The 27,435-nt window shown below is 49.8% G+C and overlaps 3 protein-coding genes across 3 annotated transcripts in view; 1 reads left to right on the top strand and 2 right to left on the bottom strand.

The window, feature by feature from the left end:
- Positions 1 to 152: 152 nt before the first annotated feature.
- On the bottom strand, positions 153 to 4,504 carry LOC119699150 (tubulin monoglycylase TTLL3-like). The gene is made up of 13 exons (XM_038132201.1): positions 4,465 to 4,504; positions 4,278 to 4,381; positions 3,822 to 4,157; positions 3,551 to 3,679; positions 3,363 to 3,477; positions 3,155 to 3,266; positions 3,096 to 3,100; positions 2,760 to 2,925; positions 2,220 to 2,687; positions 1,705 to 2,137; positions 1,401 to 1,633; positions 705 to 1,108; positions 153 to 478 (listed from the first exon to the last, which is right to left on the bottom strand). Exons 1-13 carry the CDS (start codon positions 4,502 to 4,504, stop codon positions 153 to 155), a joined length of 2,871 nt encoding a protein of 956 aa, XP_037988129.1.
- Positions 4,497 to 22,257, bottom strand: ANKEF1 (ankyrin repeat and EF-hand domain containing 1). Its single transcript, XM_038131238.1, has 10 exons — positions 22,029 to 22,257; positions 16,926 to 17,312; positions 16,285 to 16,484; positions 15,149 to 15,298; positions 14,558 to 14,681; positions 12,914 to 13,709; positions 10,195 to 10,421; positions 9,167 to 9,333; positions 7,847 to 7,984; positions 4,497 to 6,810 (listed from the first exon to the last, which is right to left on the bottom strand). Exons 1-10 carry the CDS (start codon positions 22,096 to 22,098, stop codon positions 6,685 to 6,687), a joined length of 2,385 nt encoding a protein of 794 aa, XP_037987166.1. The 5' UTR covers positions 22,099 to 22,257; the 3' UTR covers positions 4,497 to 6,684.
- Positions 21,474 to 27,435, top strand: part of PAK5 (p21 (RAC1) activated kinase 5) — a 157,581-nt gene continuing 151,619 nt past the window's right edge. The window contains exons 1-2 of the mRNA XM_038131239.1: positions 21,474 to 21,667; positions 23,136 to 23,208. Coding sequence (XP_037987167.1) covers positions 23,160 to 23,208 — 49 coding nt within the window. The 5' untranslated portion in view covers positions 21,474 to 21,667; positions 23,136 to 23,159. The remainder of the gene's footprint in view (positions 21,668 to 23,135; positions 23,209 to 27,435) is intronic.

The raw sequence follows: 27,435 nt of genomic DNA, 5'->3' as shown, positions 1-27,435 counted from the left end.
AACCTGCAGGAGCTGGTGCTGCCCCAGGGCCCCATTGCACTCCCCCCCACCTCCTTTCCTGTTTATCCGAGCAGCCCCAGGAGCCCACAGGGGATCCCTGAGGACACCTGACTTCCCTTTGCCATCCCGTTACTCCCCACCTGCTGCCAGGCTCAAGCACCCACTTCTGTTCTTGGCACGCCCGCAGGATGGGATTCCTCCTGCCGTCCCCCTGGCGCGTCAGGGGGCACCAGCCCTGCCAGCACTCCGTGCCTGACCGCTTCCCAGTGCCGGGGTGCAGCCGTGTCACCGCTGCCACAGCTGTCTGCCAGGGGCCACCGCAGGCAGGCAGGAGCGGAGGCAGCTTTCCCTGCGTCCTGCGTCTGTACCCAGCCGAGGAGCTGCCCCGGCAGCCCCAGGCTCGTCCTGCCGGCAGCACCACCTGCGCCCGCATCTCGCACGCACAGAAGCTCCAAGCCGGGCTCCTTCTCACCAAAGTCTATTAAAAGCGGGCGTGCAGGTTAGGGTGGCTACCGCGGCCCAGCAATGGGCTCTCGCTCCCGCGGGAGGCAGCCGGCTGCTGCCGCTGCTGTGCTGGCCCATCCGGGACGGGCAGGGCGCTGTCACCTGGTGGCGGTGTCTCTGTGTGCCAGCTCTTCCGCATCCCCTGGGGAGCTGGGTGTTCTGCTGTTCCCGGCAGGGGCTGGGGGTCCCGGGGCTCTTACAGCGCTGGCAGGCGCGCTGGCCGGGCGGGAAATCCCGCAGGGGCCGGAGCACAGCCCGGGGGTCGCCAGGGTCTGCTGGGCGCTCCCCGGGGCTGTGGCACAGGCCCCCGCACCGGGGGACGGGCACTGATGGGGGGCAGAACTCTGTGGGGCCGAGCAGCCTGGGGCTGCCCGCCCGGCGGACTGAGCCGTGGCAATCCCTGCCGCCTGGCTCCTGGGGGGCGCCAGGGCCTCCTGGGCGCTTCCTGGCGCGGTGGCAACCTGGCCAGGGGACGGCTATTGATGGGGGGCTGAGCTTCCCGGGGCTGAGCATCCTCGGCTTGCCCAGCCAGGTGGAGGTGCCGTGGCAGCTCCTGGCTCCTGGCAGAACCGCCTGGAGGTAGCCAGGGACTCCTGGTCGGTGCCTGGGGCAGTGGCACAGGCCCCCCATGCAGAGGACAGCTGGTGGTCGGCTGCAAAGCTGTCTGGGGTTGAGCTTCCTGGGGCTGCCCGACCACCAGGTGAAGCAGCCATGGCAGCTCCTGGTCTCCAGCAGAGTAGCCTGGGGGTAGCCGGGGGCTCCTGGGGGCTCCCTGGCTTGGTCCTGGCACTCTATCCGTGGGACAGCCACTGATCAAGGGCTGAGCTTTCTCGGGCTGCCCAGCGAGGTGAAGGAGCCATGGCATCTCCTGGCTCCCAGCAGAGCAGTCCGGGGGCTGTGGCAGTGCTGGAGGGTCAGATTTGGGCAGGCAGCAGCTGCCCTGCAGCCCCAGAGGAAGCAGCTTTTCCTGTGCCACTCTGTTCCCTGAGGGTGCAGGGAGCTGGAGAGCACCGGGTACAGTGCTGGGGAGCTTGTCCCGGGATCGATGCTTTGCCGGCTGGGCCTTCTTCAGGGAGCAGCCCGTGACCATCAGCCTCAGCCCCACAGTCAGACACGAGGACACGGCTGCCTGCAGGAGGACACAAGGGGCAGTGGGGACTGGGGGTGCCTGGGGGTGGCTGTCCCCAGCCCCCAGCCTACCTCCCTGTAGAGAAGCTCAAAGGCACCAATGGAGCAGGTGGGGTCGTCCTTGCGGTCGAGCACGAGGCGCAGCGTGTCCCGCTGGACGTTGGCGCACAGCCGGCGCGTCACCGCCGACGAGGGGCTCATGGTGGGGCAGGAGTTGATCTCCAGCAGCCAGGGCTTGAGGTCCTCCCCGACGAGAAAGTCGGCCCCGAAGAGCTCAAAGCTGCCCTTGCGGGAGCCCACCTGGTCCCGGGCGCAGCGCAGGGCGTTCAGGATCGCCGCCTTCATGCCGGGCACCGTCACCCGCTGCCAAGCATTCGCCCGCCCCAGCCATGCCAGGTGGGCCTGGAACTGCTTGTTGGACCAGATCTTGTCGCGGGGCACGCGGGGGTCCGGCTGTGATGTTTTGTACCGCTTCTGGATGGAGACGTTGCAGAGGTGCCTGGCGCTGGGGCAGGGAGAGCGGGGCTGGGTCAGGGGGTGCCGGGGGGCTGGGCAGCACGAGCCGGGGCTCAGGGGGGGACACTCACGGCTCCAGGTGACACAGGGAGAAGGGCCGGGAGCAGAAACGCAGGTAGCAGTCTTGGTAGAACCAGACAGTCAGCGGCTTCCAGTCAGTCACCACGAACCACTGCCGGATGTCGAATTTGGTGTTGAAGATGGTCAGCGGCCGCTCCACGTACTTCTGCACCACCCACTCGCACACCCCGGCCGGGGCGCCCGTGCAGCTCTGCGCCAGCTCCAGCACCTCCTCCAGCCGCGTGGCGCACACGATGCCTGGGCAACACAGGGATGGTGGGATCCCTTCTCCGTGGGGCCGTGTGCGCCCCACGCTTCCCCCAGCCTTACCCCTGCCGCGGGATTTGGCGCTGGGCTTGACGATCCAGATGTTGAGGTTGCCCTCTATGCCGAGCTGCGGCAGCTTCTCCTCCAGGCGCTGCAGCAGGTGCTGACACCGCTCCCGCTGCTCCCTGCCCAGCACCAGCCTGGTCCCCTCACTGTGGGGGCACACGGGGGGTCAGCACCGGCCCCACCACCGTCCCCCCTGCCCCATGTTGCTCAGCACCCACTGCGCCACACGGTAGTATTCCGGCAGGAAGCGGTCCCAGTCGATGCATGTCCAGCAGGGTGACGGGGTCTTCCTGTCGATGTCCTGGTGCCCCAGAACTCCGAGGTGCTGCTCACAGACCTCCAGGGCCTCCTCCACCAGCTGGGGATACAGGGGGGAGCGCCGCCCTGCTGTGGACAGCATGGGGTGAGATTCATGACTCCTACACAGCCTTGGGGCTGAAGCACTGAGCCTTCCTGTGGGACGGGTCTCTTTGGAGCTAGGGCAGGGGATGGAGTAAGGGATCCCAAGCCACAGACACGAGCAGAGGCTCAGCCTCCAAGCTCAGCCCTCAGACACGCCCTGAACTCTCCGTTTCATCCCTGGCCTCCGCCCCGCTCAGCCAGCTCCGCGCACTCACCTGGCACCTCGTCGGGTTTTGAGGGCTGCTCTGTCCCCACCGGCCTGTCCTCGACCTTCTGCAGGGCCAGTTTGAGCAGGCTGCGAGCTGCTGTCAGGCAGAAATCCTCTGCAAGAGGGAAACATCATCCCTAGCCAGTCCTGCACAGGACATGGGAAGACTGGAGCATGGGGGGTGACAGGAGGGCAGCAGCCCCAGGCTCACCAATGAAGGCTTCCTTCTCGTCCATGAACCCCATCCGGTAGCACCGGGGGAAAAAGGTGTTGAAATCGACTTGCTCGAACCAGGGCAAGTTTTGCAGGCTTTGGCACAGCCCCTCCTGTTTAGAGAAGCTTGTCATTCCCTTCTGGACACCCCCCCTTGTGTCCCCTCCCTGAGGCCCCGTGCTCCACCTTGGTGCAAAGCGCGGCCAGCCGGGGATAGCGGTTCACCACCTCGATCCTCTGCAGCAGCTCCTGGTCAACGCTGCTCAGGCGAAGGGTCCAGAGGAAGTTGGGCACCTGGTCCTGCACCAGGAAGGACTGCGGGAGGGAGAGGGCTGGGGTGAGCCAGGGAGCCCCATCCTGCCCCAGCCCCTCACCCCAGGCTGTGCCCTGCCCCGAGGGTCCCAGGGGAGGATGTGGGGAGCTGTGGCAGAGCTCAGCCCAAGCCCTCTTAGCTAACCATGAGCTCATGGATGTCTTCAGAGTTCTCACTGCACTGGTCTTCCTCCTCATCTTCATCTTCCCTTTCCTTCTCATTCTCCTTGTCGTGTGCCGTGCAACGTGGGTGTTGCAGGGGCTCTGCGGTGCCCAAGGAAGGCTGTGGGTTCAGCGCTGCCTCGCCCTGCTCATCACCGCCACCACTTTTCCCCTTGTCCAGCTGCTGTTTCCTTTGGTCGCCAGGCTGCTGCTTCAGCTGCCTGCCCTTGCAGGGCAGCTTCCTCTCCACCCAGCCCCGTGCGCGCAGCAGCTGCCGGATGACGGGGTAAGGGCCGTGCACCGTGAAGATCTTCTTCTCCTGGGGAGAGCAGCGAGCTCAGCCTGCCCAGCCCAGCACTCTGGCTCGGCTCTCCTGAGCCACAGGCGCACAAATGCAAGCGTGTGCCACCTTGGGGCAGTGTGAAATCGAACCCCTCACCTTAATGGCCTTCTCCACACGCAGCCTGGCCTTCCTGAGCCGCTCAGACTCAGCCGCGTACTGGTGGCCATCGTGGTGGCCGGTGTTGGCAGCTGCCACCAGCCCTGTGAGGACAGCCCCACCTGAGCCCACTGTCCCCGTGTCCCCAGCCCCACGGGGTGGGCAGGGAGGGGGAGAACATGCTGACCTGTCTGCCTCTGCCTCACCAAGTCTGGGGATCCTGCCATGGCATTTCCGGCCCCGCCAAGCCCTCTGCCAGCATCCCAGCTGCACTGCACAGCCTCGGGATGCCGCGCTGTTGCCTCGTCCTTGGCCTGCTGGGCCAGGGGCAGCCGGGATGTCAGCTGCCCAGCTATTGCCCCTGGCTGAGGGGCCGGGTGCCTGCAGCGCTGCTCTGTGCCACGCTGTCCCAGGCCAGTCTGATGGCGAGGGCAGCTGTGGGTGGCTCTGCCTCCTCCAGCCAAGCAGGTTTTCCTATTCCCCCATCTCTTAGGGACTGCAGTGGGTGTCCTGCACAGGACACAGCCTCCTTATTGCATCACCACTGTGATGCCACAATGCAGGATGCTCAAAGCAGCCTCAATACACAAGTCCTGGTTCTCCCCTCTTGTGAGGGACTTTAACCACCCTGACAGCCGGAGAGGCAACACAGCAAAGTACAGACAGTCCAGGAGGTTCCTGGAAAGTTCTGATGATCCCTTCCTGACACAGGTGGTGGAGGATCCCACAAGGAATGCTGTGCTGCTCAACCTTGCACTAAGAACCAGGAAAAGCCTCGATGGACACGTGAAGGCTGTGAACTGTCCTGGGTAACATCTGCGATAGAGCTCTGCCAGAAACACAGTTTTTCTGACTGCTGCTTGATTTTATTTTGATGGCTACAGTTCAGCAAATTGCCCCTTTGCTTCTCCTTCTTTCAAAGATGCAGTTTCATTTACGATTGTTCACGGGCTCCTTGCCCACACAGCTTTCTATGACTTAACTGAAGCTCCACTATTTTTGTTATTTACAATCATTGCAGCCAGCAGAAGTTTTATGCTGGCAGATAAAAATCACTCATTGGTCATTCAGTGTTGTTTCTCTGATTGCCCCCGAGGGATGTGTTACCAAGAACCTCAGTAACCTGGCTGCAGAGGGGGGTCACAATGTCAAACTGGCACCACAGACAGGCTGCCTTGGCTCTGGTGCAGTGATTGGTGGGCTCTAGACCTGCTGGAACGTTTTTCTCCAGGAGAAGTCAGGACAACCCTCAGAGGATCATTACTGGTGGAAGCTTTGCAGCTCTCGAAGGCTCACGGGGAGCTGCTGAACCAGAAGTGGTTCAGAGGGAATGGGAAATGAATCAGTTGCTTCAATTGGTCCTTCGGGAGGTGATGGAGCAAGATAAATCTCTTAGAAAGAAGCTAGAAGCAAAAAATTTGGAACAATGAATGTGATGTCAGTTTTGGATGGCCCAGAACAGTGTTTGTTAATAACCCCCTCTGGCAAACTGGAAGAGCTTAGGAAAAATTACCTGGAGGATGAAGAGATACATATTCAGGTTGGACATTAGGAGGAATTTCTTCACGGAAAGGAATGGAATTAACATTGGAATGGGCTGCCCAGGGAGGCGGTGGAATCACCATCCTGAAGGCGTTTAAGGAAAGACTGGATGTGGCACTCTGGGCCATGGTCTGGGGGACAGTGGTCAAAGGCTGGGCTTGATGGTCTCAGTGGCTTGGAACTCTGCAGTGCAGGTCTCTGAGACCCTTCCTTCGTGTGAGAGATACCAGTGGTCTGTGGGAGACATGGCAAATGGATTACAGATTATTACAGAGACTGTTATCCTTTCAAGCAATCAGAAGGAAAACAATATGAGCCCGTTGGGGTGGAAGCAGTTTCAGATCTCACGTGCACTCTGGCAAATGCATGGGAGAACATGAAGGAAGCACACTAGGCCCTGTGAGAGTCCTGGTTTTAAATTGTGAACTCGCTGTGGCCTCTACAGACAAGTGAGAACGCTGCTGTCTTAGCTAATTACTGAATGCTACCTTTGTATCTATATATTTAGAGCAGAAGGGGGATGTATCTTCCAGGAAGAAGTTTTGTGTTGGGCTGAAAGCCTTCTAAAGCCACACCTTTTCAAAAGATTTGTGTGTCACAACAGTGGCTATTCCATGAAGTATACTGAGCCAGCTCCAAGACTTAGAATCACACGAGGAGAAATCTTTTTGCAGACTAAGCCCTCAACAAAAGATTGTGGGTAAGCAACATAATCTATGGAGGAAAAACTTGATATGATTTTCTTTTATGGTAACTGAGATTTATTTACTGAGCACTGCACGATTCCTTCCTTGCAAAGGAGTAGCCTTTTACATCTTTGTCTCCTCAAAACACGTGCTGGAGTAGCTTTGTGCAGATGCTGTGCTTATTTCTCAAATTTCCTATTGAAGAGGGTTGTGAAATCTTCCATGTGACCACAAAGAGCAGCGCGTTCACGGAGCAATTCTCGCTTTTCTGCAAGCTGCATCGCTGTGGCATCAGGGCTCCATACCTACAAAGGAAAGGTTTTGTAGTGAATCTGGATGCGCCTTTTGCAGCAGAAGCACTCAGAAGATCCTGTTAGCCAAAGAGAGGCCCGTTCTAGCACTCCTTTCCACTATGAGACACAGACAAGAAGTGGCGGGGCCTCCCAGCAGCACAGAGGTCAGCAATCTGTGTGCGTATGAACAGAGCATTCTCTTGTTGTCACTTCCAATCTATATCATGCCATGGGCTCCGATTACAGATAATGTGGGAAAGAAGATCTTAAGGTAATTATTTAAAATTACTGACTCGGGCTCACGATCCTCAGAGTGGAAAATAGTAATTAGCTGTAGAGTCATCAGCTATGTAGCCTCAGTCCTCTGAGACCACTGTAGAAACTAGCATAAATCAGGGTTAAGGAAATGATAAACAAACTCCAAACACAACTGCTCAGACAGCAGTGGCGTTCTTTTCCTTTTTAAGGAGAAAAAAAATTACAAACATTACCTCACTGTGATTATGTTGTTCTGTTTCTCAGTTATTTTGAAGTGTGTGTGAACAAGACCCTGACAGAGAAGTTGTATTTCCACTATTCCAACTCTAGGTAGCAAATATTTAGTGTGCTGCGATGCATCTAGTCCAGTAACTGTCCCTGCCAAAAGTCACCGTGTGGTAACTGATCAACAGAGCAAGTTAGAAGCTGGTGCCCATGCTATACAAACAGACTGCTATCTTTTAAAAGCAGGAGTATAAAAATACATGTCATAAATGTAGTTGCATTTTTATTTTACTGTGCCTGCACTTTAATCCAATTTTAAAATCTGATAAAAGCTTGATTTCCACAAATATTTGTTTTACATATATATATTTGTGTTATTATACGATATACATCCACAAACTCTTTAATTACTCTTGTTTGGTGGCAACCTCTCTAGGCTGTGTCACATCATCTCCAAGCTAGCTGACTACTGGAAATGTCATTGGATTGTTCAGGGTTTTGATCTCAGCAAGGTCTACCCTTAAGTTACCATGGAGCTGCACTCATGTTTTGCTGCTGTACATACTTTTCTGGGTCTGAAGGAGATGTCATTTTTGTTTTCTCTCGCTGCCAAAGATTTCCAATAAGCAGAACTGTCCTTACGGGAACGCGTTGTCTTTTCAGGAACAGGTTCTTCCTCAGGTGGCGGAGATGCATCTGGAGACTGAAGGGCAAGAAGGTACCAACTATACCAACACATCATGTTCAGAGCAAGGCATGCATCCTGCATCTTCTGACACTCTGCTACGAGGTTTACTGGGGGAGTATTTTTTCTCATCTCTTCAGAACCTGTTTCTGTCAAAGCTGATATTTTAAAAACAAAAATTGCAAGGGCCAACCTTTTGAAAGGTAAAAGGCACCTGTCTTCCTTGGACACTAAAACATTACCTGCTCTTTGTGACTCCCAAGACAGTCACCTTGAACCACTGGTGATCCCATCCTCTTCCAAGTGAGGAATAAACAAGCACCGAAGGCTGTCTTCCTCCTGCCTCTCAAAGTCCTGTGCTGTCCCTGACATTCAAAACCTTTGTGCAAGGGGGATGCCAACCTGTAGCTACTGGGACACATTTACTGCACTGCCCAGGGCAGCTGAAGGACACCTCCAGCCACACAGATACAATTTCATCTTCTCCCTCAATAGCATGCTGGATGTGACTAGAAGTACCACTGGTGAATCAGGAAGGTCTCATCCCAGCAGGAGAACCCAGATGTGGTCACAGAGGCTGGTGGCAGCTTGGGAATAGGGCAATGCTGCTCAAGACTCCCAGGGGGTGCAGGAAAAGCATTCAGAAATAAAACAGGCAAACATCAGTGTGAGATTTGAGAAACAGGACTCAGGTAAATAGTGGAAGAGGAAGGATATGGGACAAAATGGAAAATCGGAAGTTAGCAAGCCTGGTATTGTCTCAGTGAGTTCAACTAGGAAAATAAAAAACCTTTTAACTGGTTTGAAGGGTACTGCTCTTATCTTGTGAAAAAAGAGGTTCTCCCTTTCAGAAGTTATGGTTACCAGTTGTGCAGCGTTTACCACAACAGAGCTGGATGAGCATATGCTTCAGGAGGAGGGAAAAAGAAAAAGAAATCTTTTTCTGTGTCTGTTAGTGATACAGGGCATCATTCTGATGTGTGTCTGGGGAAGACATGAAGTCTGTCTAATTAGCAAGATAAATTTCAACCAATGAACAAGTTCTAATACTCAAGAACAAGTATGGGCATCTGAAAATACTCACTTTAACAAAGCTGCCCGAGTTCCAGCGTTAAGAGAGGAATGGGTGGCAAAGAAAGGAGAGAAAGCAGCTCCCTGCTAACTATTAGCAAATCAGTCCTTTGTTACCATCCCTCATACCTCCTTCTTCACAGGTTTCGGTGGCTCTGCTGGTTTTGGCTTCCCACCTTTTGCTGGCTTTGCTTCTTCTTTTTCTTGTTCTTCTGCCAAAATTTGCAGTTGATTTTCGAGCAGTTCAATTATTCTAGCATCTTCAAATACTTCAGCAAGATCGAGAGCACTCCTTCCTGTATTTAAAAAAATAAATATCTGTGTAAACCATGAAAATTAACTTTGGCACTGCTTTATTGCAACTGGACAATCAACTGAATTTAACATAGCAAGTATTTTATTACCCATCCCATGTGCCAGCAGCGTGCCTGACATTGGTGTGAGGACCAGTGGTCATCAGCACTGCTTGCAGAAATAAGACTTGGCAGAAACGAGCCCTGAAATTTGTTTTGCAGGAACATGGCAGAAATTCTTGTATTGCTTGCTTTGTTCTAATGTTCTGCCATTTGCAGCTTAATACACTGGTCCTGCAGGTTGTCATTTTGATCTCTGAGAGCTGAGAGCATTTAGCACTGGGAGATGGTCTGCATTCCTGACCTTGTGCTGTGCTGCCCATCTCCTTCTGCCTGTGCTTGCTCTGTGGCTGGCAAGGGAAAGCCCCCTGATGTAAATGAACAGCTTCAGTGCTTAATGAAGGAAAAAAATCTGTCCTGGTTCCTATGAAACTCTGGCTGTAAAGTATGTGTGAGACTGAACTGCTGTGTGAATCGGGACTCCACATGATACAAGAAATAAGGAATACACATCCCTGCTACAAGCAGGCTTTCACTGCTAGGCATTTTGGCAAGGAAAGTCTCATTGTGTAGCAATGCTGCTTTCTATGTTAGAGCAAGAGCCTGAAGGGTGATGCATGTGAACTTTTAAATCACTCTGGAGACAGTGGAAATAACTCTGAAGGAGGGATCTGCTGTGAGGAGGTAACACTTCCGGCAGCCCTAAACAGAACAGTTTAGGGTTCCAGTTGCAGGAACAGTTCTCAAAGTGTTCCAGGTGTTTTTAATAGAGACACAGCCTGTTTTGGAGCCACTGCTATTTACCATTGCTGTTTACAGCCTGGACGTCAGCACCTGCAGTGATTAAGAAATAGACCATGTCCAGCCTGCAGGCCTCAACGGCTCTCATCAGCGGCGTGGCCTCGCCGATGGCAGGGGCATTCACGGCTGCTCCAGCCTGCACCAGCACCTCAGCGATGTCCAGGTGTCCATTGTAGCAGGCATGATGCAGAGGAGTCCACAGGAAGTTGTCGGTCGCGTTTACATCAGCCCTGCACAGGGGAAGAGCAGTTGTGGCAGCTGAAGCTGCTGGGTGCCACAGTAACAGCCCCAGCTGCAAGCGCAGCAGCTGGAACTGCCCGCTGCAATGGCGTGTTCCATGTAAACAGCTATCTTCATACCGCTACTCCGAACCCATCTGAGCCCTGAACTTGTCATGGAGCAGTAACTGCGAATGTGCCTGGGTGCTGCTCGTGTCCCCCCCTAAGCCATCAGGGTCCTTCACATGGAGCCTTTCATGGGTACAGGAAAAAACACAGGCATTCAAACACCTTAGTCCTGGAAAAGGCTGCTGGTGCTCCAGCTTCACCCAGCATGGCAGAAAGCAGGTTCAGGAACTCAGAAAGTTCACTTCTGGGCCAAGAACAGGTGCTACAGGACATGTGGCAACACTGCAGAGCTCGCCTGCACGAGAGGGAAGTGCTCACCTTTCTTTCCAGTGCTGCTGCCCTCTGCCTGCTCCATTTCTCTGCACTGGCTTCTCCCTTCGACAAACGAGTTACGCCTCGGCAGTCTGAGCACTGAAAAACTACTCAGCTGCGGTGCTGCTGGGCTAGGATCTGTTTCTGCTCCCAAATCAAACTGGGATGCTGGTTCAGGGGAGATCCTGGCAACAGGCTGCCATTGGATGAAACTGGGAGGAAAAGCATTACCGGCCCTAGAGGTCCTGAAGGGAGTTAGGGACACTGTCCCACTTACTTGGTGGACAAAAAGCTGCTGTCTTCCCAAACGACAAAGAGGAAGGAAGAAAGAAGAAGAATTATGAAAGAAGCTGCTTCCAGGGGTAGCTGTTTGCTCTTCGGGTCAGGTAATTGTCTAAATAAAAGCACAGATTCATCTGTTCTTCTTCCCTTGTTTAAATTTTTAATCTTTTTCAGAATTCTATCTTTGATGTTAGCTCAGTAAATTCCCCTGACCTACCACGTTTATCTCTCTTATCTTTCAGTCACTAAGCTGTTATGGTTTATTTATATGCAGTTTTCATTTGTTTTAATTCTCATTAAAATAACCTGCTCTTTTCTCTCTCAACCCAACCTCTTTGCCTGCACTCAGACTCTGTCTGCCGCTGGACCCTTTTTCCTAACTTCATCCTATCAGAAAGAAACCAGTCAATGGGAACAAGGACGATGCAGCACTGATTGAAAAATTCCTTGGCATTTTCTGCCCATCAAGCACAGCATTTCCCATCAGACCAAATTTCATTTACTTCTAATTCTTTCTGAAGGAAGATAGAAAGTAGATACCACCAATTTAATTTTATACATAATAAATGTTAACCATTTAGCTGGATAAATGTTTTGTTTTGTATTCAATATGGATTTGTGGTTCTGTACTGCAAAGGTTATATTGTGAAAGGTATTTGAATGCCTGTGCTAAACTGCAAGCTCATGATGCTGAGAGATGCAAACCTAAATGCTACTGATAACTTTCCCCTCTATTTTCATTTCTGTCAATGGAAAAAATCTCAAAACTGGTACTATTTTTTCAAGCTAAGTTACTGTGTTTCTAGGTCTTACTGTTAAATAGGATGTGACTCCAGTGCTGTCTACTGAGGATTGGGAAAAGGAGTAGAGATTAATCTGGTGGATTAATTTGGTAGCTCCTACATCTTTATCTTCAGGAAACCTGAATATACACATTACCCAATTTCCATATGCTCTAGGAATGTCAGTGTAATCACCAGGGTGTGGAAAGATCCATGTGCTGCTAGTCTTTGCAGGAACCAGAGCAATGACTACAGCCCCTTTCCCTGAGATGTTAATATTAACATGAATTCTGTCTATGTGTAGTGGAGAGAGAACAGAGTTAACGTAAATGTCTTTGAAAAACATTCGTTTAAGCAATTATGTGAAGGGCTGTAGGACCACAGCAGTGTGACAATAAGAGATTATGCTATTACACAAGTTTGACTGAATCTTTCTGAAATTGCTTTCATTTTTAAGCTGTCACTGAGATTTTTCACAAGTGAGTCTGCAGGCTACAGCATTGCTGAAGCACTTCTAAAATGAGAAGCAGGCTAATTAGTAGCAGGGGCTTCTGATGTAAATCCTGCTCTTTCAGCCTGAGTCAGCTGCAGAGGAAAGTGAAGGTTTAAACCAGGCATGTGGAACAGAAAAGTCCAGGATCACTTTGACGATTTCAGGCAAGTCCTTCGAGTCAGATCTCCCCAAAATCATTTCCCAGCTTTGAGAGTTTGCTTGTGAGGATGCACTGCTTGAGACATGGGTATGAACCGCTGCTGCTGACCAAATGCCAACAGCCCAGACAACAAATATTTCAGTCCTGGGGAACTTGTCTCTTGGTTGTTTTCATTTTCATGCTACTAAAATGTGAAAAATAATAAACTTACCCCCTGTGACTTGAGATCTTAGGGAACTAGCTTTAATATTAAGTGTTATGTAAGCAAAAAACAAACCATAGCCTTTTGGATATTGATGCTTTTGAAAGCCTTCCCAAAACAGCAATTAAATTGAAATTATCTTACCCCTTTTCCAGAAGAAACTCCACAAGGACTATGTTGCCACTCGCACATGCAACCATCAAAGGTGTTTTGTAATATTTATCTTTTATGTCTACTGGCACGCCCTGGTCGAAGGCTCTCTGCAGAGACACAAAGTCTCCTTGTCTCACCAGGTAGGTGATGTCTATGAGGGATTTCCTTGGCTCCTCCACGTACCAGGCCCGGTCATCGAACACGGGGTGGGCGGACTGGAGGGCCCGTTTGAAACGCTGCTCTTCAGGGATCTTTGGGACAGCCTCAACCATGTAGGTAGGGAAGCCATCCTCCCTCAGCGGACGCTCGCTCTTTGGCATTACACAGATTGGCACAGGCAGGCCTTTTTTGCCTTTCTTTCTCTGCGGTTTCTTCTTCTTCTTTGCTTTGGGCCCAAAGGATGACAGCAGAAAGGGTTTCTGCAGGTATTTTGAGCCTTTAAAAAAATCATCCAGGCTGATCTTGTCGGTAGATACTTCATGCTTTTTAGCCAGAATTTCTATTTGTTCCTCATCCACGGTGCCCCAGCGCTTCCGAAGGACTGACATAAAATCACTTCTGGATACCATCCCATCTCCTTCTTCGTCAACCTCAAACTCCTTGCGGATGGCATCCTCGTGCTGCAAGGACCAGTCGTACACCTTCAGGTACCAGGCAAGGATCTCATCCGGCTTTTTAAAGGCTTTTTCGGCTTTGCGCAACACTGCTGCTGCTGCTTTAAACCCACCAGCCTTGGCAACATCCCTTGGGGTCAGATTTAACAAGTTTGACCATGTAGGATCACAGCCTAGAAATATGGACACAGTATGGCTAATAGTGCAGTGGAATCCTAATCATATAACACAAGAAACTTGTAATACACAGGCAACTCCTTGCCACGGGCCTACAATTTTATATAAACAGCAGTGCTAGGTGGAACCACATCACTGATCCCAGGCTGGAAGGTCAACCACGTGTCCATATTTTTTCCCAAAGGGAGAGGCATTGAGCAACCCATGCTCTATTTATTTATCCACTCATGAATATGCATAAAGAGAAGTTCAGTGGAAACTTTACATTTTAACTTGAAGGGGTGAGCAAGGTTAGGAAGCAAACTAAGATTAAAGTGTCACTTATTTCTATACCCCAACATTACAATTTGGCAATGGATCACCTGTTTGATCACAAGAACAGAATGTGGGATTTTGCAGGGTGCTCTTGGATCAAATCTTGACGCGCCATGATCATCTGATCAAGTCAGGAAAGGATTACAGCTGATTCAGGGCATGTTTCAATACCCATGGGCATGAGGTTTTCCTCATGACTGCACTGACTTTTTTTTTAAGTGATCATCAAATCAAAAGTGTATTTTCTATTGGAAGTTTCAATACAATACATCTAAACCCAACTAAACCCAGAACCACTTAATACTGTCCGACACTAAGTTATACAAACACGTGGTGTTTCTGCTGCTTTCTTTGAGAAATGTTTTCTCATCCACATGAGATAAGAGCCTCTGTTAGGCCCTTCTGAATAAGAATTTTGCCACAGGGCACCCAAGAGTCAAATCCTTCGGAGATACCCAAATGAAATCTTTCCTTTAGCACAGAAATAGAATACAGATAATAGTTGTGAAGTAATTTAGTTGTAATGTACCTCTTTGTCCTATATACCTGCAGCAATCTGTAAATCCTCCCTCTGCAGCATAATGAAGCGGTGTGTTACCATTCATAGCAACCAGTTTCAAGTCTGCACCATAACCTGAAATAATCGTCAGAATCTAGAAAAACAAACAGAGTCCCACCAAAAATCTTGTCTGTTCTTCACATGTGAAAATGTGAGATTGATTTACAAGTAAATGCAGTATCTTACATTCCCATTCTAATAATGAGGTTCTCTCCCATGTCCAGCTGGTCAATGCACATGTAACATTAATGTTTTCTATAGTATTACGCTTATTTAACTGATGAAACAGAAACCTGGTGTAGTTGTAGACACCAAGGACAATCTTCTTGCCAGCTCAGCGTGAGCCCCTGTCTGGCCTATCTATCACTGCTGGAATTCCTTTGATACTTACAAAGAATGCTTTTGATTACTGATCATTATGCTTTGATCAGCTGAGATAATGGACTCAAAAGAACCCCAACCAAAACACACTCCAAAAACTCAAAGCAAAACGCTGTAACAACAAAAAACCCACCCAGGTTTGGCTGTGCATCAGTGCTTTAACACCACAAATGTCAATACCTCAAAAAAGCCTCCTTTGGCCGCGAAATGAGCAGCACTGTGCCTTTCAAAGTCGAACAGGTTGACGTCGGCTCCCCTCCGCAGCAGAGCCAGCACCACGTCGGCAGCACCCTCCCGCGCAGCTTCCATCACGGCCGTGCGCCCGGTGGCCTGCAGGCGGCGAGACAACATCCCGGCTTGTCCCGGGGCAAGGCTGCCGCGGGGAACCTGCCTGCGCCCACCTGCCACACCACTGGAAGCCTCCTTTCAGCTACTACTGGGAGCAAACGACAAGCCCAGCAGTTTCAAAGATACTTGCAGGTAAGCTCTCAGAATCTACTCTGAAAGCTGCTAAGAGAGAGCAGTCAGATGCCAGCATCTCAACTACACTGAAGGCTTGAGTCCCTTGAATAATGCCATGAAAATCAATTCCTCAGTTACGGAATCCTGGATCCTGTGGGTATCTTCTCATGCATATTTACAACATCTAACACGAAATACCACCTCAGATTATGAAAGCAGGAGCTATGGCTGGAGGAGTGCTATGGGGAAGGCAAAGCAACCAGAGAATTTCACTGAGGAAAAGTTCATTTGAATACATTAATTTTGTCTTTTCCTAGATAATAATGGATGTTTGCTTTGGAGAACTCCAAGGGAAAGCCTGAGCTTCTTGATTTATCAAAAGCACAGAGCTTCAGTCTTTCAGGTCTTTGTTAAATTAAGGAAGCAAACAAATAAGTGATTAAGACGTACAAAAGAGAAGGAAGTTTCTTATGCCTTGTTCCTGCCTTGATTGCTCATGAGATTTTCCCTAATGGACTTACCTTTCAATGAATACTATTTCAACTCTGAAAATCTAAAGACACATCAAGGTGAACACAAATCAGCACTGCTCCACTGAAGTACAGTGAACTGCAGCTTCTAACAGCTGACTCAGTTACATGTAAGTTTGGAGAAATATTTGCACTCTAAACCTACAAAAATCAAAAAGAAGATTAAATCCCTCTCCTCCAAAAAAAGGGGTGGCACAGAAGAGGGGAAGAGGTATGGCCACCTAGTTAAGCAATTTTCACTGCTTTATTTTAATGTGCAGATTTAAAGTCATGTACTCTGCTCTATACTCCTGTATCTGTTCTTAGTTACAGAAAGGCTCATACCGGGTCTTTTGCATGGGGATCTGCTCCTTTCTCCAAGAAAATCAGGCACATTTCTTTAACCTCATGAGCCTGCTCACAGGCTTGTAGAAGCAGAGACCTCCCCGTGGTGGTACAGTTGTTAACATCTGCACCATATTCCAAGGCGATTTGCAGGCAGTGGGTGTGGCGAACTGTAGGTGAAAGGCAGTAAAACAAAATACCTGCAAAGGAAACCAGGGGGGATTAGGGTGCAAAAGGAAATTACCAGAAGGCTTGTGAGGCTGTGAGCTTCACAGCTGACCAGTCTGCAACAGAGAACCCTTCACTGAGGGTGAAGCCATGCAAAAAAATTTCTACTTCAGAGTCTTTGCTTGAGGAGAAAACCAGAGCTCAGTATGTCACAGGCCATGGGAGGAACGTGAGTCTCAATTATAGGTTACCTCTCAGCTCTCTGTTGGGGAGACTTATGATTTAAAGGCCTAGACTCTTCAGGGAGAATTATTTTTATCACAGAATTATTTTCATCACAGCTGTTATGGCCAACAGCTTCTGCTGGGCTGTAAGGACAACCCTCAAGCACAGCTCCTCTCCACAGGCGTGACACATCACGTGCAGTAAGTATGCCACACAGTTAAGGGACTTGGTATTTCCTCCTCACTCACCTTTCCCTTCATTATCCACAGCAGTCATGTCTGCCTTAGCTTTTGCTAGTAATTCCAAAATCACCTCATAGCCCAGCTCAGCTGCCTTCATGGCTGGAGTGCAGCCCATGTTGTCGTGGACATTCGGACGAGCTCCGTGTTCCAGCAGGAAGCGGCACATTTCAATGTCATTTTTCATGGAGGCCACGTGAAAGGCACTATATCCTTCCTTGGGCTCTGTGTAATTAATGAGGTCTGGGAATCCTTTCTGGATCAGATTTTCTATTTGCTTCTTGTCTTTCTCATGAACGCACTGAAGAAGTTTGTAGATCTGTAAGTTTAGAAGCCTCTTATCTACTGGTAGCATCCCAGGATAGGGAAGATTTCCTTCTTTCAAGGAAGTACTTTCTGCATGGACAAAAAAGATAACGTGTAATTTCACAGAGGAGATTATCATGGCATGCCAGTAAAATCAGGAGTCAGACCATATTCACAGCATGAAAATATCCACTTTACCTGGACAGAACACTAGGTATTGAACTAATTTATTTTTTACTGTGGGCAGTACATATAGGGACTATATTAACCCAAGTAGCACCTTACAAAATTTTTATTTCTAGTCATCCAACTGTTCTGAAGAGGCCTCATTCAAGGAGAAAATTAAGTTAAGAAGCTGTAGGGTAACTGCTCTCCATTCAAGGAACTGTTATAATCTGCAATTACTTGGAAGCCTAAGGGGAGGCTGTTCATCTGTTATTTTCAACGGGGGAAAAAAATCACAAGACACCGTGTCCTCTGCACTTCCTGGAACATAAAATTGATACTAAAATTTATACTAACATCACCTCATCAGTGCCTGAGCACCTTCCCCATTTTTTGGGTTTTTTTTCTGGTAGCTGATGCATGAGCTTCCTGCTAGGTTATATACATAAAAGAGGAAGTCAAATTTCTCTGCAACAAAACCCTTGGAGAAAAAAAAAATACAGATTGCAGGGCACTGGTCTGGGAAAAGGTTCTTCCAGGTCATGCATCACAAGCTTCTTGAAAAAAAATCAGTGCAGGACTTTGCACTTGCCTCAATTCTAGATGTTTCTAGTTTCTTTTCTTTTAGGTTTTTCAGCCTCTTTTAGCTAGTCCCAGCTCTCATGGCTGGAGGGTCAGAAAAAGTAGGGACCATTTCTGAAGCCTTCCTGAGTGGATGGGAAGCTTCCTGTCAGCTTCAGCAAGCCTTGGGTCAGCCCATCCTCCAGAGCTCTGACAGGACACGCAACACAAAAAGGTGAAGGAAGATCTGTTAGAGGACACTTGGGGCTTGGTTTGTTTGGGTGTTTACTTATTGCAATGTAGTCTGTAAATGGGACTGCTCAGCATGTGCCTGGCTACCGCTGGGTGCTTTGTGGATGGCTGTAGAAGGGGAGATTGCAGAGAGATGCAGAAGGATGCACGATTCCAACAGACTTTGTGAGGCAAGACCTCCCATTCTGGGAAGGAAGCCTGAGGGAAAACTGCAGGAAAAGTAGAAAAAGATGACTGAAGGTGAATCATGTTGGGAATGGACAGAGAGGTCATTTTTGTACCACACGTACAACTTGCCAGTGGTAGTTTCTGTAGCTATTGCCTTTCATTTCTTTGGAAGTTCTGTGTCCAGCCTAGTTTTGGAACAGAGATTGGGTCAACTGTTGGCAGATTTCTGAGAACTGCCCCTGTTGTTTTCCCTGCCAGACAAAGCCCTCAGCTCCCTCCCTGTGCATCCAGCTACGCTGGGTGAAGGTGGTGTTATTAGAACTGCTCCCTTGCAGAAGTGTTTAAGTGGGCACTAAAATGCAAAGACTTTCTCTTTGCAATGAAACCTGGTCTGAATAGGTCAGCTGCTCTCAGATGTTCTCCATTTAAACATGGCATTGCTTAAATCCTTTTCTGTTTAGGTCTTACATAACCCTCATTCTGATCATGAACAAGTATATTCTTACATCAAACAATTAAATCTTTAGGTAGCAATAACTTGAATCTGTCACCTGTGGCTTGCTCGTTCTTGTCCCTACCATGTCGTTCTTCCTGTGACATCCTGTCCAGTGAAAGGGAATAAATGCAGAGATTTTTATCCTGCTGACAGGAATCACACCTACAGCAACCCTGTAGTCCTAAAGCTCAGAGCTGAGAAAGAAGGGTACTTCAGAGTGATGCCCTGCTAGAAGTGAACACTGGAGTCCCCACAGAGCCTGCCTCTTAGAGCCTGAAGCAATTTCCCAGCAAATCCTCAATACAGGGAGTTTTTTTCTGGTTGCTGAGTACAGGGAGAAGTTGTGATGCAAACTCTGCAGGGGCTGTGAGGAGGAGCAGCAGGAAGGATCTGCAGGGAAGGCTCTTACAGTACTTACACCACTGAAATTCAGCAAAAGAAAGATACTTAGATGGAACTGACAAGCTTAAATGTTCTCTTATGCTTCTGTTCCACTTCCCACCATCCTGCAGCAGTAAGGAACTTGGGTTTACTTCCAAAAAACTTTCTTCCCACTGTTATTCATGATTTGCACCTGGATTTTTTTCAGGAACTTATTCAGGATGAAAATTTGCTTTTTCTTCCTTTTTTTTCTCCCCCTGAAGCAGCAAACATGGAAGAAGTGACATTCTCTTTGGACAAAGGTTAGTAATGCCACAGAACAGGAGCAGAACTGCACTTGGTCAAAACCTGTCACTAACTACCCTTGGATGAACAAACACGAACAAATGGATATAACAATCAAAGCATATGGATTTGGATTTATTTCATGGATTATCCTGGAGATTCCTTGAGATACCTGCTCCCTATACCCTCTGCCCCATGCTGGACACGAGACTGATGGCACACCTTACTGCACACTTTCGTTTTTGCTCACAGTGTAATGCACAATTGAGTACCGTTTCAGTTCTGATCAGATTTTTTCTGGTGCTTTTGAGCTGCTGATCACATTATTCTTTTAATATTTCACATGCAGCAATAGAATTATTTCCGTGAGCAGAAGTGAAATTATTTTTATCGCAGTAGTGAAGTCTGTTGTTATCACAATTCAGCCACCACTGAGTCCTTACCCAGTTTAAAGTCTTTGCTTCAAAGCATTAAGAACCAACAATTTGCATGAAAACAACCATAGCATTTTAACTGTTACAGTTAATATTTCTTTGCTGCATTTGTGGAAAGTGACTGGATCAAGTTTTATTAGAAGTTTCTAAAGTAGCAGCATCAAAGAAACACAGGTGGGATAAGAAATTCTACCCAGGGTCACGTAAAGTTATAAGCAAGGAGAAAAGGCTTCTAAAATGAAAACTGCAGCATCTTGTCAATTTCCATTAAGTGAATACTACCAACCCTGTGTATTTCATAGATTTTTTTATCACTTCACCTATAACAGATGGTTTAATGGAAAATGAGGGATTGTTAGTGTGGCTTTGAGACAGTCATGCTCTGAGGAGGGCTTCATGGAGCCGTAACCACAAATCCCAAGCCTGTAGTGTTTGCTTAGCAACAATTTTATCTGTTGACAAACATCAACAGACTCGCTACCTTCATTCTGGCAGCTTGTGTCATTGTTCTGATGGAGAGCATTAACTCATTTCAAATCCAGAGTAATCCTTTTCTCAGTACACCTGGCATTAAGAAAATCATTTTAGTCGGGTTCCCGTTTTCCCACAAAGCTTTCCAAGCTGTGGTGGAGGTAGTGTGATAGAGAGGGAACTTCTGGTGGCCACTGATCTCATTCCCTGTTTCTCAGTCAAAGCCTGCTGCTGGAAGCACTTGTGACTCCGCCTTGAAAGTTTGCAAAAGTTTTGTCAGTTTCCACACTTCCAGTTGAAAACATCCCTTTAATTATCACTATTCACAAACCAGTAAACAAAATTTTCATGTGTTTTATCTTTAGTGGGAGAAAATAGCTGAGCGCTTTCTAAATTTAATCCCTTTGCATGCTGGGCGCAGAGATAAGCACGAGCCCTATATGTCAGTATGAAAGGAACCAATATGGTAACAGTGCCATGCTATATTTACAGCTTTATGTGAATAATTGCACTGCATTTTTGGCTGTGACTAATGTTTAATAGGAGTGGTGCAGCAAAATCTTCCTAAAACTGAATTCCAGTCTCATGAATAGCCTGTGGTTTTTCGGTGTTAATTCTCCAATAATGCCTTGCCTTGGGCTGAGGCACAGCTGAGCACAGTGATGGGCACTCGGGTCTGAACTGAGCAGGTTTCAATGTCGTGTGGAGATCTCAGCCCAGATCCAGTCTTTTGGGAAACGGGGCCCACTCCTGGGTGCTGTAAAGGCCCTTCCCAGGTTATGGCTGGGTGGGATCAAAAGATGTGCCTCCTTTTGTCTTCAGCTTGCCTTGCAACTTCCAGTCATCTCAGTATCCATCGAAACCGGGGTGTAATGGAGCCCGAACTGCCAGCGGCAGGCAGCCCTGATTGCCAGCACCTGGCAATCAGCTTTGTGAGCAACACCTGGGGGACAGGGGCTCGGGGGGTGGCTCCTCAGCTAGGGGCCCAGCTGGGCTCCGGGGAGGCCTCTGGAGGGCTGTGGAGTCGGGGCTGAGGTGCTGCTGCGCCCCGGAACAAGGAACGGGGCGAGCAGCCGGGCTTGGTTTATTTTCCCTGGACTGCGACTCTGAGGAGCGGGCGGCCTGTAGAGGAGACTGGCTTTAACGGGAGAGAAGCTGCTGGAAGGGGAGCGTGCTGGAGAGCCGGTGATGGCCCAAACAGTGTTCACTGCCGTGCGGACACCCAAACTGAGGTAAATGCCAGCGGCGAGAGGTGCGGGCCGTGAGGGGGGAGATGTGCAGCGCGCCCGTGTCCCGCGGGGCTGCGCCCGGCCCTCACGGAGCGCCCGTGTCCCGCGGGGCTGCGCCCGGCCCTCACGGAGCGCCCGTGTCCCGCGGGGCTGCGCCCGGCCCTCACGGAGCGCCCGTGTCCCGCGGGGCTGCCCGGCCCTCACGGAGCGCCCGTGTCCCGCGGGGCTGCCCGGCCCTCACGGAGCGCCGGCTCTGCCCCAGCCCTCCGCAGAGCCGGGAAGCGGCGGCTGAGCGCCGCCGCCCTCTAGCCACCACGCCCGGCAGTGGCGGCGGCCGCGACCCTCGGCAGCCCGGGGCACTCACCTGAGGAGCAGGAGGACGCCGAGGGCTCGGGGGCCGCAGCCGGACTCCCGCCCGCCTCAGTGGCCGCCATCTCCGCCGTGGCCGTCTCCTTAGCAACGGCGTCGGGCCGTTGGAGCCGTGAGGCGCCACCGGCTCCCCTCAGCGCCAGCGGATCCCCTTGGCGGCACCCGATCCGCTCTGTCCCCTCGGTGCCACCGGCTCCCCTCAGCGCCAGCGGATCCCCTTGGCGGCACCCGATCCGCTCTGTCCCCTCGGTGCCACCGGCTCCCCTCAGCGCCAGCGGATCCCCTTGGCGGCACCCGATCCGCTCTGTCCCCTCGGTGCCACCGGCTCCCCTCAGCGCCAGCGGATCCCCTTGGCGGCACCCGATCCCCTCGGTGCCCTCAGCGCCACCGGATCCCCTCAGCGCCGGCGGGTCCCCTCAGCTCGGTACAGACCCGCGGGGGTGAGGCGGGCGCTCGGGAAGGACTTGGGTGTCGTGGGCTCTCTCTTCTTGTAGCTGACTTACTCGCCAAGCCTCCTTTTCCTACTCCATGGGAAGAAGCAACGCTGTGCGGTTGTTTCACCTCCAGACTTTTCTGGAGTTTCCCCCACAAAAATGGAGTGGCGAGGTGCGCATCACCTAACTGCCCGGCCATTCCCTCAGGCTTTGTGTAGCACAATAATGTAAATAAGCTTGGGTGGAAATAGGATCGTTCACAGTCAGTTGGACAGAGAAACTGACACAGTCGGTTGGACAGTCAGTTGGACAGAGAAGCCAGTATTAACTGGAGAAAAATGCCAGTGAATGGGGAAAAACTCTCAGAGCTCGTCAAGTGAAGCCTAAGTCATTCCAAAAGGCAGCAGCAGTAACCCTGGGACTGCCCGAGCTCTGTATCTCCATTCCGTCCATTTCCTTTAGTGCTGAATTCCCAAATGCCACAAGGCGGCCCTCAGTGCTCCTGCCAGGCCCAGTAGTCATGCATGGGATAACTGCAGCAATATTGCCTGTCTTCTTCCTGGTCAAGCCTGGCCGTTGAATTGTTTACAGACCATCTCTAGCATTAGGAAATTAAAAAAAAAAAAAAAAAAAAAATTGTTTTTTTGACATGAAATCTCTTCTGCCAGGAAAGCGGTGACACAGCTGGATGCATGTCCAACAGCATGGAAAGGCGTTTGATGAAAGCCATGGGACTGTGTGGTGAGTCACAACAAGAGAAAACATTGTTTTATCATAAACTTTCATTATTTACCCTGCAAGGAGGGCCATTTGTACAGCAGCTATTTGGTGTTAGCACTCTGTGGTGTGAATTGGCTGGACTGGTAGTGATGCGCTGTCGTGCCTTGGTGTATTGCTCTCCTTTTTGGGAAACACAGCATCCAGGCCCTTCTCTTTCTCCTTGGCTGCACGAAATGGTTGATGCAGGCATGACACAGTAGATGTTTCCCAGCCTGTTCTGTGTAAGACTTTTGCTGTTGCCACAAATAAGGAGACACATTGTCTCGGCCAAAGGCCTGGGCTAAATTCTCGTTTTTCACTTTGTTGAGCAGCACACATTAAATTCGCATTAGAAAAGTTAGTACATGTATTTTGAAATTTAGTCCAGTGTGGAAGTAACTGAATATCCTGTCTGAAACATCTGCATACTTTTTCTCTGGAAGTTGTGGAAACACCATAACCAGACTATAGCCACTCTGGGTACTTGGTATTTCACCCCAAATGTGAATGTGCATGTAACTGCATGTATATGTTTAGATTTTTATGCTTGATTTATTTTCTCATGGTGGTCAGCTTTCCATGAGCTTTTCGAGAGTGATTATGAGGGTTCATGATGCAAGAAGCAGCTCAGCATCATATTGGATGGTTCAAAGCAATGTGGCTTCAAAAGCAGAGGTGCTGCCTTGGTATTAGGGTACTGCAACATCTCCAAAACAAATAGCATTAAAGTCCTCTTAGAGAAATTCAGAGTATTCCCTGCCTGTAGAGGTAAATAAGGCTCACAGAGAAAATTATTCCAAGGGCTGAAGCCTCAGGCTGCTGGGCTCTTTTTGGCTGACAGCTCAGTTTTGGAGGAGTGGCAAGCTACTGCAGGAATGCAAGTGGGATGGTGCTGGTAGGAACTGACTACACTAAGGAAGTGGTAACTGACCGCCCTGGGGAAGGAAAGGCGTGAACTGCCCCGAGCTTTCCGCATGCCCTGGAGCTGCCGGAGCCAAAGCTGGGAGCCACGGCACAGCCCAAAGGTGGGCAGTGCCCACGTACTCTATGGCCCCGGGTGTGCCCCTGCCGAGCGCTCACCTGGGGGCAGCGCTGCCCAGAGCTCTGATGTGCTGCGAGTTAGGGCAGCCTCGGGGCTGCTCCGTCCTGGGCGCTGTAAGCAGCTCCCCTCCCTTCCCACGGGACATCTCTCACAGCCAGCAAGGAGCTTCTGGGACAATCCAAGAGCTGCTCCGCTGGCTTCATGGGGCCCTGGATGAGTGCAATCTGTGGAGCCCACAGCAGAGAGGTTTTGCCCACTGCGTCTGACAATGAGATCACCCCTAAATCATGTCCAAATCAAGATTATTCCAAAGAACATTTATTACTGTTTGTCCCTTGGTTTATGTACTCTTAAACATTGACCCTAATTGTTCCTGCAACATAGATCCTTGCCCATGATAGATAAAACCCCCATTACTGACATGCTCACTTTGCAGCTCCAAAATCATCTAATTACACATGAAAATGTTTCACTGCTGAACGGGTGCTTCCAAATATTCCAAATACAAAGGCTGTGCAGTTTTGTTTGGTGCTAGCAGAAGGTGCCAGGCTGAAGCACTGCACAGTGCTCCTGGAACACGTGGGACAATGCTCTGCCATCCTCTGCTCCACTCGCTGTGTCTGCGTCCTGCTGGGTTTCTCTGGGGATGTCAAAGCCCAAGGATGCCACAGCTGTCCCGCAGCTGACCTCTGGAGGGAGGCTGTGCACCACAAGGACTCTCGGGCTGCATGGCCCTGGAGTCCTGTTGACATCAGGGGGAGCTGGGCTGGTGACAGCCTGGCTTCAGCTGCCAGGTGTGCTTGAGGATTGCCTGGTTTTTACTTAAGCCTCTGTACTGTGGCAGTAATTATCACTGCTATTCATCTCTCTGGATTCTGATGCTACTGCAAAAAAATCTGCTGCGTGGTGCATTCCACCCAAAATCTCCTTATTCAGGCCTGCCAGCTTGGGAGAATGACACAAATTTACTCATTTGGCTAATTCTGAAGGTGCTCTTGGGAGCTGTTGTGGGGGCATTGTCCAACTGTGCCCTCTCAAGGGAGGGAAGCAGTCTGCTCCTTGAGACAACCTTTGTTTCACGCAGCAGCACAGCCTCCTCAGGACTGTGCTGGCAGGTACCACCCAGCTCCTCCTCCTGAATTTCCTGGGATCTGCGAAGTTTGTGGTTTTGATGCTGCTCCATGAAGATGTTGGTATCACTCAGATCAATGTACAGCTTACTAAACTGGTTTGGGTTTTTTCACTCTTCTTTATACTCTTTCTATAATTGCTTTGTCAAAACCAGCACTGACTCTTTCTACCAATTAATATGCACTCTTAGGAACAGGCCTTTTCATCAAGGAGAAAATCCATGGAATAACTGTTAGGTTCCTGATACTGTGTCCTTGGAGAAGAGACTTGGGAGGAAAGCTGAGTCTCTTTTGGTGTGGTTGTTTTCAAGGGAAAAAAATTCCCAAATTGTCAGCAAGGCTTATGAAGACAAATAGTGACAAAAGCTGAAGTGTTTTGCCAAGAAATTCTCTGTTGAATGCAGCTCAGATGCATGCTGCATAGAAAAACAGTCTCAGGACAGGGTCTGCAGCAGGTTGGCTGGGTTTTGGGAGAGGGGTGTTTCAGATAGAAGAGTAATGTCAGTAGAGGTTTGGTTGTGGAGTCTTGGGGTTTGTTTGTTTTTTTGTTTTATCTTTATCACCTAAATTTTTCCTAAAACTGTTTCTTTTTCGGATGGTGCAAATACAGACTTCTTGTATGCCCCTGCACTTCAACTTGACTTGAGGTAAAGGTGATTTCAGAGTTATGAGGAAGAGGGAGGCACTCCTCAGCCAGGGATGTGCAAAGCAAAAAGGGATGGTGGGGCAGTCCAGCAGCTCTGCACTCCCAGCCTGTGCTCCCCAGGATGACAGCTGGGATCCCTAGAGTCAGGGGAGCTTTCCAGTGCCGTGGAGCAGGGCAGGAGTTCACTGCAGAGCTGACAGCTCTGGGAGTCCTCAGAGCTCATCACTGGCTTGGTTTGCAAGGTTTGTTCAGTAAAACCTTCAGTTACTGATCCTGCGGCTTCTGGACCCTGTGGCACTTGTGGAGGAGGGAATGCTGTGCCCCTTCCATCACCATTTCCTGTGAGGGTCTCTTTTCCACTAAACCCAAGGATTCTGAAATTATTTCTGTTACTTATTTTCATGTTTACTTGCCTAACACTGTGGCTTGGAACACACAGAACTCAGTGGGAGGATTCCAGATGACTTCAGTGCGATGTTCTGCTAATAACAAACTCTGACTCTATTAGTTCTTTATCTGCAGATCATAATGCTAAAAAGCTGAGGGGAAGGAATAAAGATGGTAATTTTGTAGCTGGTTTTCAGTTAGCTTCCAGGCCGATGGCTAGATGGCAGTGAAAATACAAGCTGCCTTATTTGTCCCATCGGCTCTCACCCTGTCACTGTATCCTGTTTAAAATTCTGTGCACTGCAAGTTCTCAGTTTGCAAGGTAAAGGAATAAATGTTCTGGAGTCTTTCTCATCTTACATTACACAAGGCTACTGATCACATGCTTCACCCCGTACCCAGCAAAGAAAGAATTTCCAGTTGGAAGTTACTGTGTGTCTGAGGCAGATCTGATGGTGCTGGCCCTCAGCAGCTTAGTGCAGTAGCTTTTAGAAATGCAAACAGAAGGGAGACAGTGTAATGGGGCCGAGATCAGCACTTGTACCCTGGGCCTGATGGAGAAACATCTGGGCTTCAAAGCTGCTTGTGGAGTCCAGTGCTGCTTACTGAGAGCAAGGGCAATCTGCACAAAGAACAGCTAAGGGCATGAAAGCAGCGCTTCCAAAGCAATGCGGCGCTGCTGAAATCCCCGAGGTCAAGCAGGGGGAACTGCTATACAAGAAATTGATTGGTTCAGTTGGAATAAGCCTCATTCCTCTTCCCCTGCTTGGCCTTGCTCAGTTGTGGTTAAATGAGGAGAGGGCTGATAATCATCTGATTATCCTGCTATTGACAGTCTGGGGAACAGTTGGGAGCCCAGGCTTGTCCTCTTGCCAATGCCAGCTCCAGGGATGGGTTCAGCATTTGGAAAGAGAAATAACATGTTCCACAATGTGTGACAGGTGCAGTGGCTGTTCCACTGCTGAGTGTACCAGGAGAGAGCCTGGAATTGTCACTCTGTGTTC

Source organism: Motacilla alba, chromosome 3 (genome assembly GCF_015832195.1).
Source record: "Motacilla alba alba isolate MOTALB_02 chromosome 3, Motacilla_alba_V1.0_pri, whole genome shotgun sequence".
Classification (NCBI taxonomy): Eukaryota; Metazoa; Chordata; class Aves; order Passeriformes; family Motacillidae; genus Motacilla; species Motacilla alba.
This window is presented reverse-complemented; position numbering and strand designations above follow the sequence as displayed.

What these genes read in the sequence shown, in the direction of transcription:
- LOC119699150 (XM_038132201.1), bottom strand. Translation starts at nt 4,504, where the DNA reads ATGGCAGGATCCCCAGACTTGGTGAGGCAGAGGCAGACAG. An exon ending in TGGCCGCGCTTTGCACCAAG is followed by an intron (nt 3,478 to 3,550) that starts GTGGAGCACGGG and finishes TTCTCTAAACAG; the next exon opens with GAGGGGCTGTGCCAAAGCCT. An exon ending in GACCCTCCAGCACTGCCACA is followed by an intron (nt 1,109 to 1,400) that starts GCCCCCGGACTG and finishes CCACTGCCCCAG; the next exon opens with GCACCGACCAGGAGTCCCTG.
- ANKEF1 (XM_038131238.1), bottom strand. Translation starts at nt 22,098, where the DNA reads ATGGCGGCCACTGAGGCGGGCGGGAGTCCGGCTGCGGCCCCCGAGCCC. An exon ending in ATCCCCATGCAAAAGACCCG is followed by an intron (nt 15,299 to 16,284) that starts GTATGAGCCTTT and finishes CGCCGCCTGCAG; the next exon opens with GCCACCGGGCGCACGGCCGT. An exon ending in CCAGGCTGTAAACAGCAATG is followed by an intron (nt 9,334 to 10,194) that starts GTAAATAGCAGT and finishes TTTTAAATACAG; the next exon opens with GAAGGAGTGCTCTCGATCTT.